Source organism: Episyrphus balteatus, chromosome 2, assembly GCF_945859705.1.
Source record: "Episyrphus balteatus chromosome 2, idEpiBalt1.1, whole genome shotgun sequence".
NCBI lineage: Eukaryota > Metazoa > Arthropoda > Insecta > Diptera > Syrphidae > Episyrphus > Episyrphus balteatus.
Genome location: NC_079135.1, coordinates 46678094 through 46699496, shown reverse-complemented (window position 1 = coordinate 46699496; position 21403 = coordinate 46678094). Strand labels below are relative to the sequence as shown.

At 33.0% G+C, this 21403-nt stretch overlaps 2 protein-coding genes across 5 annotated transcripts in view; both read left to right on the top strand.

The window, feature by feature from the left end:
* Positions 1-21403, top strand: part of LOC129911692 (regulating synaptic membrane exocytosis protein 1) — a 247748-nt gene that overhangs the window by 118766 nt on the left and 107579 nt on the right. The window lies entirely within an intron of this gene.
* Positions 3246-5958, top strand: LOC129911694 (uncharacterized). The gene is made up of 4 exons (XM_055989561.1): positions 3246-3267; positions 3474-3763; positions 4484-4749; positions 4807-5958. Exons 2-4 carry the CDS (start codon positions 3566-3568, stop codon positions 4859-4861), a joined length of 519 nt encoding a protein of 172 aa, XP_055845536.1. The 5' UTR covers positions 3246-3267; positions 3474-3565; the 3' UTR covers positions 4862-5958.

Sequence of the window (21403 nt, the reverse complement as noted above, 5' to 3'; positions counted from 1 at the left end):
GCGACTTCAATAGAACACCTCGTGGACTTGATGTGATAAGCTTTTGGAAGGCCACTGAATTTCGTATGTTTTTGTTGTACTTAGGTCCGGTTGTTTTGCAAAATGAAACTCATGAAGAAGTATATGCCAATTTTATGGAACTACACTGTGCTGTTTCAATATGTTTGAGTAAAAATAAACAAGTTTTTGTTGATGTCGCACAGAGTCTGTTCAAATCATTCATATATAACTTTTCTAGTATCTATGGAGCTGAAAACATAAGTTATAACGTTCACAATTTATATCATGTCGTAGATGATGTTAAATACCATGGACCTTTAGATAATATAAGTGCTTTCAAATATGAAAATCGTTTACAATATTTAAAACGTCGAATAAGATCTGGAAACAGACCCCTGGAACAAATTGCAAATAGGATTATCGAAGATTTTGAGAATGTAGATCTAATTGATGTAGATGAAAACAAAACTCCTATGCTTTATATGAAAGATAGGAATAAAATATGCAAAATTAAACACTGTGTTGGAATCTATAGAGCAATTCAGCTTCAACATTTTGTTTTGAAGTCGTCACTTGCAGATAGTTACTTCTTAACAAACTCAGAAGAAATTGTTAGAATGGAGTTTGCAACATATCGACATGGCATCCCAGTTATCTATGGTTCAAGCTTAAAACAAAAACAAAATTTTTACGAAAAACCGTTCTATTCTAAATTTTTAAGCGTTTATAAATCAAATGAAGAAGAAAATTTGCCTAATTTTTATAACATAGAAAATATTTCCTCTAAATTTTTCAAAATAACTTTACCAAACACTGAATCTGTTTTTTTTCCATTAGTACATTGTTAATCAAAATGTATTGTGTTGTGGAGACGCTCGAAGATGAAGGGAAGTTCGTGACGGCAGTTCCCAAAAATTGGGTCATCGATGGAACGAAGCTATTATGGCCAAAGTCCAAGAAAGATTCCATTTGCGGTCGGAAAAATTGCATCACAGCATCGGATGATTGGCAAAGCATAGCATGCAAATTAATATTTGATGACATCGGTAAGATACAAGTTTAACTACATCTTTTTTATTTTATTTTTATTAAGTTCACTTAGACCACTTTTCTCCAAGTAAAATTTTATTCGTATCTAAACTTAAAGCAGTTTATCCTGGGGGCCTATTTTTGACAGCTTAGTTACGTTAATTTTGATACACTTTAGGTCCCCTTTCATATGCTTAAAGTAATCGCGGTTATGGCCTTTCAATATTTTTATATTTGAATAACGCTTCATAATATTCTACACAATGAGATTTATTACAGAAATTAAAGTTTTTTAGACCGGTCTTTCTTATATAAACACATTACATTGTCATCGAGTGCAATTCAGCATCAGCCAATTTGCAAAACAATATCGCAAATTTCGCGAAGAACAATGGCGCCTTAAAACACGACTAGCAGGTGTTTTTGCGAGCGGGTGCAATAGCAAAACTCACAGCAACCCTTTTTCTCTTCGTTCACGACAGCGTGCGTGAACGAAAAGGCGTCACGGCGCGGCGCCCACGACTACAATCGACATGTTGATCTTGTGTGATCGATACAAGAGCAATAAAACAATAAAACATCGACCTTTTTTCACTTCACTTCGTTGACAAAATCAATAAGTGTACTGTACAACAATAAAACAATAAAACCGCGACCTTTTTTTTACGTCGTCCAAGACAGCGCGCTTGAACAAAGCGCCACCCGCGACCGACGGTCGACTTGTTGTTCTTGTGTGTTCGATACAAGATCAATAAGTGTACAGCGATAAAACAATAAAACAGCGACCTTTTTTTCGCGAAGAACAATGGCGCCTTAAAAAAAAATTTTCGACCAGCAGGTGTTTTTGCGAGCGGGTGCAATAACAAAACTCACAGCAACCCTTTTTCGCTTCGTTCACGAGAGCGCGCGTGAACGAAAAGGCGCCACCTACAACATTTAAATATACATTTTTAAAAAGCTAGAAACTTAGTCATATTTGTAAAATTAAAATTAAGTTAATTGAATTAAGAGCTTTTGAAAGAATGGTATCTGAACTCAGATTTTTGAAAAAAAAAAATTATTGAAGAAATTTTAAGATGTCGTTTTTTAAACTTTTTCGTAATATAAAATGCATTTATTTTCAAATTTTTCTGACCACATTTATTACGATTTGAAATTATAAAAGAAAATGTCAATATGTATTACGGTTTATGAAAAAAATTAAAAAGTATTTCATTTTCGAAGAACTTTTTTTAATAGAAGTTTTGAAAAAAAATTTTACTTATTTGTTTTTTAAAGTTCAACATCTAAATATAAAGTCATTTTTTCTTCAGTCAATAGCCCTTATTGTTGAAAGTTAAATAGCAAAAATTTAAAGTTCTTATTTACCAAAGTCTTTGAGAAAATTAATTATTTCAAAGCAAAAATTCAGTTTTTATAAAAAAAACCCATTGAAATTGAAATTTTTTTCAAAAACTCTTGATTAAATTTAGTGGATTTAAATTTAGGAGATAAGAATGAGCTTCTGGCTTTTTAAAAATGTATTTTAAAATATTGTAGGTGTTGCCGTTGTTTTCAAAATATTTTTTTTGTGTTTAAAGTCAGATTATGAGAAAATTGCATTTATCTCTTAAACGATGGAAGATTGTCCCTTACTCCCTTATATTTTTTTTCCTTAAATAACCTAGAGAATCTTTTGCTATCATTTGTTTTATGAAATTTAAGAAAAAAAATGGTTGTGTTCAAAAAAAATTTAATTGTAATTTTAAAAAACAATACGGTAACATCGGCAATTTTTAATCTATAGACTTTAAAGCATTTTTAATTGCCTACGTTTGAAAAAAAATCGTCAAAATCTGAGCTGTTCGGCCGGTCTTAAGCCGCTTCACCTTTTGAACAAATATTTTCTTGTATCCCTTTCATGCCACTTATATTTACGACAAAACATGTATTTCCTTTTAAGGTTCCTGGGAGGAAGCAGTTCAGAAGGAAAAGGATGCCGAGTATTTGTCTTCTTCTGAAGAAAATACGGAAGAAGTGACCATCGACACCAATTCTTCGGAATACATGACAGATATGAACAAATTGATGTCAACTTTGATTCCTAATTCTGGTAAGTTTAAAATGTATAAACATGGGAACAAAGTTACTAATTTTGTCATACTTACTTCTCATTTTCAAGACGTTTCCTCGTTCACCCCCCCAAATGAAGATGTTACCATCACTAATATGTCATTTCCGACTTATACACGTTTGAAGGTAAAAAATGTATTTTAGCACTAGTACAATTTTCAAAGTCGTTTTTAAACTCCAGCTTATCTTAGACTGGGGTTTATCCAATGTTATTTGAATAGGATAAACCCCAGTCCCTCTTAGTAACAGCTGAGATAGCATATTAGTTCTTTCACTAACCGTATTACTTTTTTTTGTATATTACTATAACTCTTATTTTTAATTGTTTATAGGCCCCAGCACCAGTACCCAATTCAAGGAACTGTCGTCCAAAATAGACGAAATTTTGGAAAGACAGCGTTCCACTGAGGTGAAGGTGCAGGCCATGCAAGGAATGCTGGAGGCATTCATGGCGAAGTCCGAAGTTTCGGTCAATTTGTTGGCGTCCAAAATTGCAAAAGAGAATGCAGAGGAAGTGGATGAGGAACTGCAACTGGATGAAATTTTCCCACTTACCTCTGTCCAACAAATTGAGGAAATCGAGGAAAAACTCCATCAAAATGCAGCATTCAAAAAAAAATTGGTAAGTACCAAAATATACGAAATATGCAATTTTCTCACAATCCGACTTCAAACACAAAAAAAATATTTATAAAACAACGGCAACACCTACAATATTTTAAAATACATTTTTACAAAGCCAGAAGCTTATCTTAAATTTAAATTCACTAAATTTAATTAAGAGTTTTTGAAAAAATGGTCCTCAAACTCAGAATTAAAAAAAAAATTTATTAAAAAAATTAAAAATGACTTTTTTCCAAACTTTTTCTAATAAATATTATCAGTTGAATTCCGAAGCAGAAAAGGTAATATATATCACACTTTTGAAAAAACAATTAAAAATAACTTCAATTTCAATTGGTTTTTTTTTTTGATAAAAACTGAATTTTTGCATCCAAATAATTAATTTTCTAAAAGACTTTGGTAAATAAGAACTTTAAATTTTTGCTATTTAACTTTCAACAGTAAGGGTTATTAAATAAATAAAAAATAATTTTATGTTTAGATGTTGAACTTTGAAAAAAAATAAGATACATTTTTTTTCAAAACTTTTATTAAAAAAAGTTCTTCGAAAATGAAATTCTTTTTAATTTTTTTCATAAACCGTAATACATATTGACATTTTCTTTTATAATTTCAAATCATAATAAATGCGGCCAAAAATATTTGAAAATAAATGCATTTTATATTACGAAAAAGTTTAAAAAACGACATCTTAAAACATATTTTTGTTTTCTTTCAGGTCCGTAAGTTGAGCTCCTATGGGGGGGCCAACGGAATGAAAACGATCCGCACTATTTGCAAGTGCATTTTTACGGATCCACTACTGGCAGAACATTCTTGGCTGGGGACTAATGCCAAAAAAAGTTTCAGCCAATACAAATTCCTGTATAAAACTATATTGGAAGCGGTCCGATCAAGGTACCCCACTTATAGTGAAGCTGAGGGTGCTTCATTTTTTAAAGGCTTTTTGAAGCAAGCCCCATTTCGAATGGGAAAACCGTCCACGTAAGTTAAAAAATAAAATTATAATCAACATTTAAGTTAACATTTTTCTCATTACAGAAATACCAGTTCCAACACCAGCTCCTCTGCCTCTGACGGGCAATCCACAACATAATTAAGTTAAGCTATTTTTTATTTTTAGTTTTAGTTTTACTTTTACTTTAAGTTTTAGTTTTAGTTTTACTTCATTAAATAATGTTTCACTAAACTTAAATTTCAGCGTTCTTATTTCAAATATTAAATTTTCAGCTGGGAAGAATCTTATGGTTTGCAGCATGTTGGTAAGCAAACATTTTATAGGTTTTTTAAAATCTGTAAATAACCGGTTATAAAAAAGCTGTGAAGTAACGTTTATTACAGGTTTTATAAGAACCTGTACGAAGTTATTTACAGGTTTTATAGAAACCTATAGGTAAGCGGTTATAAAAAAAACCGTCAAATAACGTTTGTTATAGGTTTTATAAAAACCTGTACAACGTTTATTACAGGTTTTAAAAAAACTGGAAGAAAACGGTTATAAAAAAAACCGTTAAATAACGTTTATTACAGGTTTTATAGAAACCTATAGGTAAGCGGTTATAAAAAAAACCGTCAAATAACGTTTGTTATAGGTTTTATAAAAACCTGTACAACGTTTATTACAGGTTTTAAAAAAAACGGGAAGAAAACGGTTATAAAAAAACCGTCAAATAACGTTTATTAGAGGTTTTATAAAAACCTATAGGTAAGAGGTTATAAAAAAAACCGTAAATTAACGTTTAATACAGGTTTTAAAAGAACTTGTTATATTACAGGTTTCAAAAAAACCTGTAATAACGTTAATTACAGGTTTTATAATAACCGTAGTAAAACGGTTATAAAAAAAACCGTCAAACAACTCAGTACAGGTTTTTTTTAAACTGTATAATAACGGTTTGTAAACGGTTATAAAATAGCCGTAAATGGTTTATTTCAAGTTTTTCTTTGACTAAAAATAAACAGTTATTTAATAACCGTGAAAATTAGGTTTTTAAAAACCCAGTATTTGTAGAAAAAAGTGGGTTTTTTAAAAACCCGATTTAGACGAAGTTAAAAAATAACTGACCATTTTCGGTTGTGGAGACGTTTCTGGAACGTCTTAAATACGTTTATTTAACGAGTTTAGTAACTTATCCGTTAAATAACCAGAGTAAATATCCGGTTTATTTTCCGCTTTCTAACCACAAAATGTTATTTGGGTTGGTCCAAATGCCCCTCTCATAATAGAGATGAAAAAGCACGACTCGAAGTGGACTACAAGCGCTACAAGAAGGAAGCAAAGAAGAAATGCGCCCAGCATAAGGCAGAGAGTACGGAAAGCATGTATCGCGAGCTTGGGGAAATATCTGATCCAGCTGCTGATGCAAACCAGGCTCTCCAGGAACTGCGACATGCCAAGATGAACAAGGGTGCAGCTATCTTCAAAATTGCAGCTCAAAGGAGAAGGAATGCTCAGGAAATACGTTCACCAAAGTTCATTAACGATGCTCAAGGCCTACTACTTGTGAATGACGACAAAATTCTCCACAGGTGGCGACAGTATTGTGACGAACTCCTAAATGAGCAATTTCCCAGGATTTACTTTCCAACAGCCGAACCTAATTTAGAAGAAGTACCCGACCTTACAGTCGAAGAAGTTAGCGTGGCGGTGAAAAACTCCAAGAAAGGAAAGGCGATTGGTCCAGACGAAATACCCTCTGAGTTCTGGAAGAAGATGGGAGACATTGGGTGTAAATGGCTCACGATTCTCATCTCCAAACTCATTAGCGGTGACCAAATGCCAAATCAGTGGAGAGAAAGTTTCCTTCTCCCAATCTACAAAGGAAAGGGGGACACACGAAACTGTGATAACTACCGATCGATTAAGCTGATGTCACACACCATGAAGATCGTTGAGCGGATTTTGGACGGCCGACTACGAAAAATAATACGGCTGTCTGATGACCAGTGCGGGTTTGTCTCGGGTAAATCAACCACAGATGCCATACAGAGTTTAAGAATCCGAATGGAAAAACACCGTGATTCCTCGAAGGATTTGCATATTGTGCTGGTTGATTTCGAAAAGGCATTCGATAGACAACCACGAGATCTGATATGGGTGTCCCTGAGACAGCGAGGGGTTCCGGAAATCTACGTGCGGATGATCAAGGACATGTACGAGGAAGTAAAAACGAAGGTAAAATGCCCCGCAGGAGTCACCGAAGAGTTCCCAATTAAAGTCGGTGTGCACCAGGGAAGCGTCCTGAGTCCTTTGCTCTTTATTACCGTCCTTGACTTTCTGCTTGAAGAAAAAGTGACGGATCCGAAAGTGAGTCAGTTATTCTTTGCTGATGATGGCGCCATCATAAGTGAAGATCCAACATCCCTGCAACGAGCACTTGATGTATGGGTGGATGTTCTGGAGGGAAGTGGGTACCGGATAAGCGCGAAAAAGACAGAATATCTCTGCTGTCCATTTTCTGACCCAGACGGCCCTATTCCGGACATTTACCTGAATGGCACAATACTTCCCAAGTGCGAAAAGTTCAAATACCTTGGATCTATGATCAACAACCAAGCTTCTTGTGATGACGACATCAACCACCGAATAAGTGTAGGGTGGATGAAGTGGCGCGAAAACTCTGCCATCTTCTGTGACCGAAAAATGCCCCCTAAACTAAAAGGAAAGCTCTATACTGCAGTTGTTCGCCCAGCACTTACATACGGTTCACAATGTTGGACAATGTACAAAACGTATGAGAGTAAACTGACAGCAGCAGAGATGAAGATGCTTCGTATGACAGCAGGAGTAACAAAGCTTGATCGAATAAGAAGCAAGAAAATCCGAGGAAGTCTTCACGTCAAAAATACCGTCTTGGATAAAATACAGCATGACCGTTTAAGCTGGTACTGTCATGTACAAAGAAGAAACCCTGAGAACCCAGTTCAAAAGGCGATCGCATACGACGTTCCAACGCAATCGCGAAGAAGAGGCAGGCCTAAGAACTCATGGAGAAGACAAATGCAACGACAACTGCATTCAGTTGGCCTTAGACATGGAACAATTCAAAATCGAGAAGCCTGCCGACGTTTCCTGAGGTCAACCCGGCGAACCCCACATGCGGAGCCGTAGTGTGAAGCAGTAGAGTGGGAGAGTTGTGACTCCATCCGAGATCATGACTATCGTCGATAATGGAGAAGAAGAAGAAGAAGTTGGTTGCTTTCCCTTCAATTTCTATAAGATCTAAGCGTATTCCGGGGGGGAGTGGGGATGAAAAGCATGCGAATGGTATTTTTATTTATTTTTTTTAGTTCAACATTTTCGAGATTGAACCCAAAGCGCTACGTTTCTGGGAGGATTTTTTTTAAAGAAAGGTAAGGGAAAAAATTGTAAATTAGTGACACAGGCTCATGTTGATTTTGGAGAGGAAGTTTACAATTTTTTTTCTCTTTACTTTTCTATTTGGGCTGGTGCTGTGGGAATTACCATACCAAAAAATGAGGGTCATGATGAAATTATTAAACCTTTTGAATTGAAAGTTTGTTTTTTATTGAGTTGACCGAAAAAAAAATAGACAGTAGTTCTTGGTAGAAAAAAAAAAAAAAAACAAATAAAAGGGAAAACAAAATTGAAGGAAGAAGGTCAACTAACAAGGGTTTCGAAAGTTTTAAATTAGACTAAAAAAAAAATAAATAAAAAATTTAAACTTGAATAGCTTTTTATTATTTGTTTAACTAATTTTGCACAATTAGAAGAATATTGAAAACTTTGTCGTTGTTCTTCTTCTTTTTTAACAATATTAATAAGGGAGATGGATATTCTCAGAGATTGATTTTTGATGAAATCTTTTCTTATTATTTTTTGATTTTAATAGATTTGGTTGATCAAGACTGCCAATTTTCGTGGTTTTCTTAGTTTAAAGCATTTACTCTTACTCTTACTCTTACTCTTACTCTTACTCTTACTCTTACTCTTACTCTTACTCTTACTCTTACTCTTACTCTTACTCTTACTCTTACTCTTACTCTTACTCTTACTCTTACTCTTACTCTTACTCTTACTCTTACTCTTACTCTTACTCTTACTCTTACTCTTACTCTTACTCTTACTCTTACTCTTACTCTTACTCTTACTCTTACTCTTACTCTTACTCTTACTCTTACTCTTACTCTTACTCTTACTCTTACTCTTACTCTTACTCTTACTCTTACTCTTACTCTTACTCTTACTCTTACTCTTACTCTTACTCTTACTCTTACTCTTACTCTTACTCTTACTCTTACTCTTACTCTTACTCTTACTCTTACTCTTACTCTTACTCTTACTCTTACTCTTACTCTTACTCTTACTCTTACTCTTACTCTTACTCTTACTCTTACTCTTACTCTTACTCTTACTCTTACTCTTACTCTTACTCTTACTCTTACTCTTACTCTTACTCTTACTCTTACTCTTACTCTTACTCTTACTCTTACTCTTACTCTTACTCTTACTCTTACTCTTACTCTTACTCTTACTCTTACTCTTACTCTTACTCTTACTCTTACTCTTACTCTTACTCTTACTCTTACTCTTACTCTTACTCTTACTCTTACTCTTACTCTTACTCTTACTCTTACTCTTACTCTTACTCTTACTCTTACTCTTACTCTTACTCTTACTCTTACTCTTACTCTTACTCTTACTCTTACTCTTACTCTTACTCTTACTCTTACTCTTACTCTTACTCTTACTCTTACTCTTACTCTTACTCTTACTCTTACTCTTACTCTTACTCTTACTCTTACTCTTACTCTTACTCTTACTCTTACTCTTACTCTTACTCTTACTCTTACTCTTACTCTTACTCTTACTCTTACTCTTACTCTTACTCTTACTCTTACTCTTACTCTTACTCTTACTCTTACTCTTACTCTTACTCTTACTCTTACTCTTACTCTTACTCTTACTCTTACTCTTACTCTTACTCTTACTCTTACTCTTACTCTTACTCTTACTCTTACTCTTACTCTTACTCTTACTCTTACTTCGTTACTCATTGACGGGTCTGGTTGATCAAAGGATACGAAAAAACCCAACTAAAATCGATATAGAAACTGTAAATACTGCTGTTGTAGTGATAAAGTTTAATCACACACACAAATAGTATTTAATTACAACATTCTATCAAATTAATTCTTAGTTTTAGGAAGGGATAATTACCTTTCATAGATTAAATTCCCCTAAAGTTTAATGTGCTGAACCTTTTCTAAGGGAATCCTTTTTTAATTCCTTGGGTCTCATTATGACACAATAAATACACTTGATTTCATCACCAAAACTGAGTCTCTTATTCCCTCCATATACAAACACCCACTCATCTTCATGAATCCTTCCCAAATGAAGAGCTCATGCTGTGTTTAAATGGTTAAGATACACAACTTTATGACTTCGTTTTGTACCCAGAAAAACGGGTTTTTAGAGAAAGAAAAACAAAAAAACAGAAAAACATTTACAACATCCTCTCACGAAATGGGATACACAAAACTATACCGCAGGGATAATGCGCTCGGTAATGAATAATAAATAAATGTTTTAGGAATAAGCACCGTTAGGTAAAGCAAAGGTAGGTTAGCTATACAACATACCAAAATACCACCCATCATCTTCGTAACGGGTTTTCTTTTGTTTGTAATGCGGTAAAAGATCAGATAGGATAAAAAATATTGTTCCTGTTTCAACTACCAGTAATGGCGCATGGAGACAGACAAGGACTCTGTAATTTGGAATTCGTTTTCGCATATCCCCGGATACATTTCTCTCTCTTGTTTTCGTGGTTATTGAGTGCGGGTAAGAGAATGTAATCCTTGTGTATCCTTTGGCAACAAGAGAAACCCAGAGACCAACCGTCATCGGATATCCTTCTGGGGAACAAGAGATTTACCAAATTGCCATTGGATTTGGTTTGGCGCTTTGATGTGGAATGATACAACAACATTGTGGTCATTTCCACAAGCACAACATCATCTCATCATGACTGCAGAAATACATTTAAATTAGTCTGTGGAAATACTTGAATTCGAACGAAATTCAAAGGATATAATAAACAAATTGAAGATATTGGGTATTTATGGGTGAAGAAGGATCTTGATGTGTTGCTTTGGAAGTAAAGATTGTTTTTTTTCTTTTTGTTTTTTGAATTTTTTTTTTAACGCAATCACGTTTAAGATAATCGACTTTAAATGTTAAAGACCAAAGCACGTAATTTTAATAAAATCTAATTTTAATATTTTTCCGAGTACGAGAAGCTAATGAAGTGAAGGACTGAAAGGTAGACTTGTACAATATTCAATGGGGAAAATGAAACAAGAAAAAAAGATTAGCTTAATTCTAAAGAAGGATAATGTTTTGGTCTTAATGAGGATAATTGTGATTTAATCGTCCTTTAAGTGCCACAAATTAAGAGGAAATCTTTTTTTGATGTTTTTTTTTTTTGATAACAGACAAACAGATTGGAAAAATAATTTCAAACCAAAACTTTTTAGTAATACATTATGAAGCCAAAATGCATACAATAGTTTCTTAATAAGAAGTACATTATAGTGCGATTAGTGCGCTGGAAAATTACGACAGAGGTCTGGGTTCGAGTCCCAATCTTCACTTCCTAAAAAAAATCATTTTTTCCAAGGTAGGAGTTGAGAAGTAATTCGCAACTGCAATTTGGGCTCAAAACATGAAAGAACATTAGCACAGAAACGAAACCTTCTATTTTTCCACAAAAATGAACTTTGGCCGCCATTTTGTTTTGAACCGTTTTATGACTTGCGCTTGTAGTTCAGCTAGTTTTGTGGTTATAGAAAAATGCTATGAAACAAAGTTGTAGTAAATTTTATTCCCCATAAAATATATTCAGTAACTTTTTTTTCTAAAACATACCATTTAGGAAATATAATGAATTTCGTAAGATTCTATTATCACTTTTTTCTTATACAACTCTTTTTTTTAACTTTAATCAAAAAATTGTAGTTGTAAATGTTAAAGAACTTTCAATCATCTATGTTTGCTTCATATCAAGTTTATTTTTGTCCGTGTTACCGTTCAAAGAGTTTTTTTTTTTGGACAAGTTTTACCTTACCCCTCGATTTTTCTTGAAAAATTAGAAAAAAAAAAAATAAATTTGTGATTACTAATAAACTTAAAGCTGTTAATAAACACTTGTTTCGTGACATAGGTCACAGATCTACTAATCTGCCTCCAAATGTAAGAAAGAAAAATGTTTGGATAGTAATAAATCAGCAACTAGACCTCCAAAAATATTTTGGTTTTTAGTTATGAATGAATGAAGATACCTTTATTTTGATGTATCACTCGATAGATTTAGAGGACTTTTATGAAAATGCATTATTTTAGGCAATGGGTTAATCTTGATTTTTTCTCGAAAACCCTAAAAAAATAAATTTGTGATTTTGTTTAATAATTGGGTAGGCTTATTCCTTGTGAGTACATATCTGTAAACCAAATCTTGATCCGAAATTATCTGCTTCCGAATGTAAGAAAAAAAAAAAAATTCGATTGCAAATAATTCAGCAACCAGACGTCCAAGAAACTTTTGGTTTTCAGTAACGAGAGGAACTTTAAAAAACCTTTCTTTTGATGTATTACTCGATAGATTTGGAGGACTTTTTTGAAAATGCAATCTTGATTTTTTCTCGAAAACCCTAAAAAAATAAATTTGTAATTTTTTTGCATAATTGGACAGATATATTCTGTTTGGATGCAAATACCTAACTCAGCAGCCAGACCTCCAAGAAACTTTTGGTCGCTACATGGAGAAAAAAGACTTGTTTTTAAACAAATGGATGTTTGTTGGACAAGAAAACTTCCGTCTTAAAATAAGTGCACAAAACTTCTTGATGTCTCAAACAAAGCTCCTAAATGTTTGCCAAAAGAAAAAAACCTTTTTATATTAAAGTGGACATCATTTTATTTTTGTTACTGTAAAAATGCACAAAAATTCAATGAAAAATCGATGCATTCTGAGCAGATACATTTAAATTTGCTCAAGAAGGAAAATTCCGTTCACTTTGATTTTAACAGAGTTTAAACGGGTGTCATTTATTTTCATAAGACATCTTATTATTTTAATAAGATACATTTAAGATGAACATCAGTGCCTTATTTTTCTCTGTGTAAAAAGTAACTAGATACAGTCTAAATTAAAAGAGTAAAATATCAAAGGTTATTCATACAGTAAAAGTTAAGAATGAGAAGGTTTTTTGTTAAAATAAACTGTTACTGTAATAAGAACAATTCATTCGAAAAAAATCTCTATTATTCCCTGAATTTACTTCTACTTCTACCCTTAGTTCAAACTAACCTCTTTTATACGATTACTAACGGGACGCTCATATATCACTCAACTTAAGCAGATATTTCATGCATAACAATTTTACCTCATATCTTTCCACACAAAGACCAAGTCGCATCCCGTGTGGTAAAAAAAGGACTCTTCTCGCATTTTGTTCTTCCATCATCTCGGCTAGGTATTGTTTGCAATTTTCCAAGTGATGCCTCATCAGACACAATGAATGACTCCATTATGCGACTTTGTCTTTACCATGTCACGCTGTTACAATATTTCACCTCAACTATAACTCGAGTGTCTCTACTCTACACTACACACATATAGAGGGCGTTGCAAAAGTATACAAAACATCCTTACAACTAACTATAAGCTGGCGAGAGAGCTGGTTAGGTGGCGGCAACTTATATAATGATGTCATCACACCAATATATTCACACAAAAACCACCTCTAGTCGCATACGAAATGTGTATGATATATGTGTGTCATCATATAAAGTGAAAATTAGTTGCAATCTATGTGGCGACACTCGTTGAGCATAAACAATCACTTTTGTTATCACAACATCGCACTTTGTCCTGATAGCGCAAAGCAACAAGGATTCGACATTTTGATCAATAGATGCGAAGTATATAGTGATGATGATGATGAGATGACACGTTATTACCAGCAACCACCCGCAGGTTATAGCTAAACAGGTGAACTTAGTGTTTATGTTTATCTCCGCAAATCGATGATGGTTTTGTTACATACACCTTCATCTTCTGGTCAACGACGTTATTGATGCTCGTAATAATTCAATTCAAATAGGTAGATGCTTATTATGCATGATTAACTTTTGCCCGAGTCAAAGCATCACCTCTTGTCACTGTGAAAATCTATTAATGTGGCTTTCGGGTTAGGATTGATAAGTGGAGCATGTGTAGACAATAGAACTGTGGTTTAATTTCGTAATTGAATTAAATTTTCAAGGATTTCTTTGAATTCTTATATTCCAATCAATCGAAAAAGTAGATACTTTCCAATCATTTTTTCTACGTAAAGGAGTATCCAATCCTGTATTTCTAAGCTCAACCGTCATCATTAGAAGCTTCATTGAACTTTTTGAAACTATTCAATTTTGAAACTACGCGTCAGTCGTGTTGCTTCGTGAGAATTTACTAAATACCAAAAAAAAAGGAGGAAAAATAATTCCTTTCAAGGACATCATGATTCATCATTCCATCATTCCCACCCACCATCTATTATATAAATAAAACATGGAATTCTCTTGTCACCCTCAAACCATTTTTAATTGGGGGACACATCCTTTCTTCAGAGTTAAATTGAAGGAATATTTGAACGATAGAAAATATAATATAGGAATTTCAATGCTAAATTCCTTTCGAGGACCATCATAATAATTCACCATACTCCGATCCCTGATGTATTTTATATAACCATAAGGCACCAGTATACAGAACATTACCCTACCCATCCAATTCAATGAACCAATGAGTGCTAATGGAATTTTTTCAATTTATGGAATGTCAAGATCGTAATAAAAGGACTTATACACAATACACCAAAGAGAGTCGTCGTCGTCGTTGTCGTTGTCGTCCTTTGAGAGTATAGGAAGCTTTGTATTCAAAATATTTCTGCAACCATGCGGAATAACATACTGTGAGTGAATAACAAAATCAAACTCTTCTCTCTTTTTGTATTTTCTAAATCGTCACAAATCTTGAATGTCGAAAGTGTTGTAATTTTTTAAAGTAAGAAGGATAGAATTGGAGTTTTGCTTTTTAGGCAAAGGATTTTTGTTTCTTTTAAAATCATTTAAAATATGAATTTATAAGGAAATGTTGTTTGAACTCCATTTTCATCAAATGCAGAGCTTACTAAATTTGTTCGTTGAATGTTAACGAAGTATGGCCATTTTGAAGCTACCTTTTTATAGCATTTTTAGTTCTACTCAAGTAAAAAAGAAACATTTGAGTAGCAAGAGTTGATATGGGTTTTTTGTAGAGGTGTTCAGGGTCGGACTGGGGCAAAGGGGCCCGGTGGCAAAATGGTAAAAGGGCCCCGCCTCTGCTGATTCCTCTACGGCACTTAAAAAAAAGTTACCAAAAAAATTTTAATTTTTGTTTTGGCTCAACGAACCCCACATGTGGAGCCGTACTGTGAAGCAGTACAATGGGAGAGCTATAATCCCATTCGAGATCATGACTATCGTCGATAATAAAGAAGAAGTATACTTTTATTTATTTTTTATGCTTCGAAACCGAAATTTTGTTCCTCACAAACAGTTGAAAATTTTATTAAAAAGCGGAATAACTTTCTGTATAATGATTTTCAAATTTTTGAACTTGTAACTGCAAATAGGCAATAGCAAGGGCGTAGACACCATTGGGTCAGCAGATATTCAACAAAAACAAACAACAAAAACATTACTGTTAAAAAAAGAGCCAAGTTCTCCTATGTTGAAATTATGCTAGCACAAAAAGTACTGAAATGTAAAAGTGTACAAAGTTCTAAAGCTTGGCTTTAAATTTGTATAAATAAAATTTTTTTTGTTGACTTGGCAATTTAACTTTAAATTACCGATTTTTAAAGTTATTTGAAAAATTGCCAAGTAAACAACCAAAATTTTATTTATACAAATTTAAAGCCAAGCTTTAGAACTTTGTACACTTTTACATTTCAGTACTTTTTGTGCTAGCATAATTTCAACATAGGAGAACTTGGCTCTTTTTTTAACAGTAATGTTTTTGTTGTGATTTCACTTCTTTTTGCAAGGTTTTGCTGTAGAAATTAAAATCTCTATAATTGATGAAAATTCAGATAAAATGGGCGGTTACCACGCCCCTTGTCTAAAATTCTCAAATTTAAAATTTTTTCTTTTGTAATAACTACTAGATCTACCATTTTACCAAGTTTCAAGATTCTACGATAATCAGAAGTGCTCTAAAATATTTGATGTAAATTAAGCGAAAATGGGCGGTTACCACGACGCCCCCTGGCGAAAATTCTCAAATTTTAAATTTTTTCCTTTGTATAAACTACCAACTCTACCATTCTACTAAATTTCAAGATTCTACGATAATCAGAAGTGCTCTATAATATTTGATGAAAATTCAGCGGAAATGGGCGGTTGCCACGCCCCCTGGTTGAAATTCTCAGATTTTAAATTTTTTCCTTAATAAAAACTACCAGCTCTACCATTCTACTAAATTTCAAGATTCTACGATAGTGAGAAGTGCTCTATAATAATTGATGAAAACTCGGCGAAAATGGGCGGTTACCATGCCCCCTGAATTGAAAATCTCAAATTTTCGATTTTTTCCTTTGTATACACCACAAGTCCTATCACCATGTAAAATTTCAAGTTTCTACGATAGCGGAAAGTTCTCCATAATTTTGATGATCTGTCAGTGAGTCAGTGAGTCAATGAGTCAGTTACGGTTTTCGCGATTTTTGAAGTCCTATATCTCAGAAACTACTCATCGTAAGAAGCTGAAATTTGGTTCGTCCAGATCAACAAATGTAGCGAGTTTGAAATGTCTGGCATATTTTTTGTGGATGTTAGAGGGGGGTCGAAAATGGCCTGAGTTGTTTCCTGTAAATAAGGGTGTAGTGCCAAAGTTGCTAGAGAACTTGGCTGGGCACTACCGTGCCCCTTGATTTGGTGAAAATAAAGAAACGGAATGCACATCATAGGTCTGTTTGTTTCGTTTTTTATTTATTACGTCCTGTTTCTTCCCTAAATACAATCTAGCGTGGGGCCCTACTATATGAACGTGGGCGCCCTGGGGCACTGCCCCGGTACAAGGGTAGGCACAATTGTACACCCCTGGGGCCCCAAACCTTTCCACTTCTTATATAATTATAAATATAACTTTCAAATAGTAAGAGTAAGGGAATGCATTTTTAAACGGGCCCCTTTTCTTTGTTTAAATTTGTATTTGTACTTGTTTTTTACATATTCCTTATGTATTTTTATTTTGTAACTAGGGAAAAGCTTAGGGCTCGGGTGGTAATCGCAATGTCAGTTATATGGCCAATCCGACCCTGGAGGTGTTTAATCCAATCATTGTTTTCTATGGAAGACAATGTTTTTAAAAGTTCAAAATTCGATATTTAAAAAAACTTAGCACTTTAGAGCCATTCTAATGCTAGATTCAAATTCATGAGATGAAAGCCATTAGAAAAGAATAATTAGGTTCCTAGAGAAAAATATTTCTTGCCAATATTACTGTCATTATCTTAAAAAGGTTTTTGTTTTTATTTCAATTTTTTTCAATAATTTCTGAAATAAGAGTATAGCTTTTCTACATAGTCTTAAATAAAAGGTTTTAATCTAAATAGCAGCATTCCAAACTTTTGAAAAATCACAAAAATTTTCGGTAACTTTTTTGATTGAAAAATACTCTATTTTTTCAAATTAAATTCGTCAAAAATCCAAAAATTAATATTTTTCTAAAAAATTATTTTAAATAAGACATAACAAAGTAAATTTTGTTAAAATCCAACAATTTTTGTAAAAGATTAAAATAAAAAAACCAAAAAAGTGAACTTGTGCATTTTTCTTAATATTTTTGAGGTTGTATAAAAAAACGGTTTGAGTAAAAGCTGTAGACCTTTTTACTACCTATAACTTTTGTATTCAACTTTTTTCGATAGAAGGTCTATTTTTGAGAGAAACCCTAAAGAAACACGAATTTTGGCACCCACCCCACTTTTTTGCCACCCGCCCCCTTTCCCCCAATTTATTTGATGGCAATTTATTTTTCCTCTTTCACATACCATTTATCCTAAATTTTCCCACCACCCTTATGCTGCTAATAATTTTTTCAACTTTTGTCCTATGAAAACCGGATTGTCACTGGTTAAACTGACAAAATTTGCATTAAAAAATAAAATTTTCATTGAACCTGAAATATTTGCATTGAAAATAAATTTTATATTTCAAATAAAAAAAGAGCATTCAAAAAAAATGATTGCAAACACAAATTTTTAAGATTAAAAAAAATTCGATGCAAAATTAAATTTAATAAATAAATTAAATATTTTTTTATATTGAAAAAATTTTGTAAAAATTTTATTTTCAATGCAAACATTTTTCAGTTGCAATAACATTTTTTTATGCAAAATATTTTTAGTTGCAGTAAATATTTTTCAGTTGCAATACAAATTTTTTTAATGCAATTTTTTCAGTTGCAATAATTATTTGTTTTTTTTTTCAATAGTATGTTAATTTGTAATGGAAAAAGAAATGCATTAAAATAAAATGAATTTTTACAACCTTGGTTCGATAGCTTTTTATCCAAAAACCGAATATTTCGAATATACATATGTATTTACCTTCTGCCTTCTATCATAAAAAAAAGAAATTGCATCAATTTAAGTTTCTTCACTTATCTAAGATTTGTATAGGTATCACAGCTCATTACCGCTAAGAAAGGGTTTTTGCTATAAATGAGAAACTCAGTCAACGAATTAAAAATAATCGCTACTGAGTAAGAACTTCTATAGATGATGGGATTTAAATATTTGTTGAAAAAATATCTTAAAGTTCATAATTCCTTAAAAGACTTTCCAGCTCATTCCTTTAATAAAGAACAAGAACACAAGAACATGAAAGTGACAATAAACGACACAGGATTTGAAATATATATTTTTTTGTTATCAAAGTGAGCTATAACACTCTTCAAAGAAGTCCTTTTAACATTTTAACATTTGCACATTTTTACTCTTATAAGCACCTTGAGAGCTCTACGTACATGAAAAATGTTTCTTTATCTAACTCATACCGTTTACAACAACGAGCAAAAAGCTAAAAAAATTACACTCAACTGAACAAGAAAAGAAAAAAAAAAAAAAGAGTTCCGTTTCGTATCGTTGCCAGTACAAAAGCAGCAAATTCGCTTCTGACAAATTTACCTCCCCTCCTTTTGACCTTATGCTCTGTTGAACTTTCAAGAAGTGAAAGGGACTGAGGACAAATAAATTCAATTCTCATGTGCGACAAAGTTTATTTTCAAAATTTATCATGCTGACTTATTTTCACTACGCAAGCCATTTCTTTTATTCAATTTTTTTTTCTTTTCTCCACTCAAAGAAAAAAATGTAAAAAAAATCTCATCCTTTCAATTTGAAGTAAAATAAATAAACAGGGAAAAAAAAGAAACCAAAACTCACAAAAAAAAAAATTAAAGTAAAACTTATTATAAAAATGTTTCAACTTTTCTCATGAAGATGGCGCGCATCAGCTTAGCCGTCAGGTAAAAGCAACTACTACACAAACGAGTAAATCTGAGCTCCTTTTTTTTACTCACTGAGAAGATAAACTTCAATTTGACTGCAGGTCCTTTTTGAAGATTTTTTTGTTTGTATAAGTTTTTTGGTTTTTGGGTTTCCCGTTGTCGTCGTTGTCTTTGTAAGTCCAATATTTTATGTCTGCATTTGGCATAAGAAAATGAAAATTCAAAGTTTTTGTTTTTTTTTTTGTTCGGAAGACAAAAAATAAATTCACAAAAAAGCCTCAAGCGGTGCAGCTAAAGTGTCTTTTTTATATGACATTATCCTCTTCTATCCTTGACTCAGCATTTGACTTACCACCCCCGCCGAGTCGAGTGGCGTCGCTAGCATTTACCTTCTAAATCAAGGACATAAAAGAGTAATTGCATAGTATAAATTGCATTTACAAGGTGCTGCTGGGTTTCCACTATGCAGTCACAGTTCTTGTGGATTATTCAGAAGTGGGCGTAGTAAATCGTTTTTCAAGTTTCACCATGAGACTAAGCGACGCGACACGGTGTGGTGCTTTTAGCGTCGCTGCTCGCTAGGCCAGTGATAACTCGAATGAAAAATATTTATTGTGAATGTCCGTGTCCGTGTCCACTGTGGTTGAATTCAAATGAAAAATTTATATGACTTCAAAGTTTGCCCAGTGGAAATGACTTTTGTTTGGTTAAGTTTTGAAAAAAAAAAGAGAAAATATTTTTGAACTGACCTTGCAAAACTGATGACCTTGGGGACAAAAACTTTTTTAAAAGCTCTTCAATTATTACTTACGTATATAATTTTATAATTTTAGTTTTCGTTTGTTTTTTGATAGTTTTTGCAACTGCACAAATTTTTGAAAAAAAAAAGAATTGTATTAAATATTGATTTTTAATTAGAAAAGTAGATAAAAGTGAAAAATACTTAATAGACTAAATATTATAACCTATTAGGTCAAATTTCATAAGTTTGAGAGTACACAGAGAAAAATATGACCCGCTAAAAACTAACAGATTACCATATTGTTTTACCGTCCATACATTTCATAAGGACATCTTATTAAAACCAACGATTAATAAGGTTTTTTTAAGGAGATTTCTTATTATTTTTATAGAGAAAATCTTATTAAAATTTGACTGAAAAGTTGATTTTTTATGCAACTTAGCACTAGAACAAAAATCGCAATCAATATTTTAATGGCAGGTTGGTTCAGGTGGTGGTGATGATTTGAAGTCCCCAGTTCGATTCCCGGCCTGGTCGTCTTTTTTTTTTTTTTTTTTTTTTTCAAAACCCTACAAGTGCAGATTTTAAAACAATAAGGAAAACCCGATTGTTTTAATAAGGTTTCCTTCTTGGATGAAAACCATAGAGAAATCTTATTGTTTTTGTTCTATTTTATGTGGTCTATTTTTCTCTGTGTATGTATGTTTCTAAGCCACTTACTATAACCCGAGGGCAAATAAGACGCTTCTAACGAAATTTTGTTTTTGAAGTTGTGACAAGTAGTTTCGAAGTTATAAGGAAACATGCATACACACATTCTTTTTTTTAATCAGGAAGCAATGGGCAGCCGAATGCTTATTATTTCAAGTGGTTTTTCTCAAGCCTTGTCTTTTGAAAAAGAACACGATTTTTTTCTTGTCTGTCAGATGTTTGGGTGCGGGTAAAATGTCTGGGATTTGTATTTTAAATAGGGAAATAAAAGCTAATGTTTTTTAAAGCCAAGTCGTCACGTAAAAGAACGCGTTTTTTAGACTCGTCTGGCGGTCGTTTGGACGCGGGTAAAATGTCTGTCATGGTTTTTTTTGCTTACGGGGAGACAAGAGGAACAGGATGTGATTTATTTGCAGTGGTTATCCCAGGTCCTTGTTTTCGTGTAAAAAGAATGTATTTTTGGGCATGTCTATCAGGTGTTTAAACACGGGTAAAATGATTGTCATGGGTATTTTTTTAACCGGGGAGACAAAGGGCCACAGGATGCGACTTATTTGAAGTTATTTACCCAAATCCTTACCTTCCTGAAAAAGAACGTGTTTTTGAGTGTATCTGTCAG

Bases quoted from the DNA above. Each gene is read 5' to 3' on its own strand.
- LOC129911694 (XM_055989561.1), top strand. From the start codon at position 3,566: ATGCAAGGAATGCTGGAGGCATTCATGGCGAAGTCCGAAGTTTCGGTC. The intron at 3,764-4,483 runs GTAAGTACCAAA...GTTTTCTTTCAG, and splicing joins CAGCATTCAAAAAAAAATTG to GTCCGTAAGTTGAGCTCCTA. The intron at 4,750-4,806 runs GTAAGTTAAAAA...TTCTCATTACAG, and splicing joins CGAATGGGAAAACCGTCCAC to AAATACCAGTTCCAACACCA.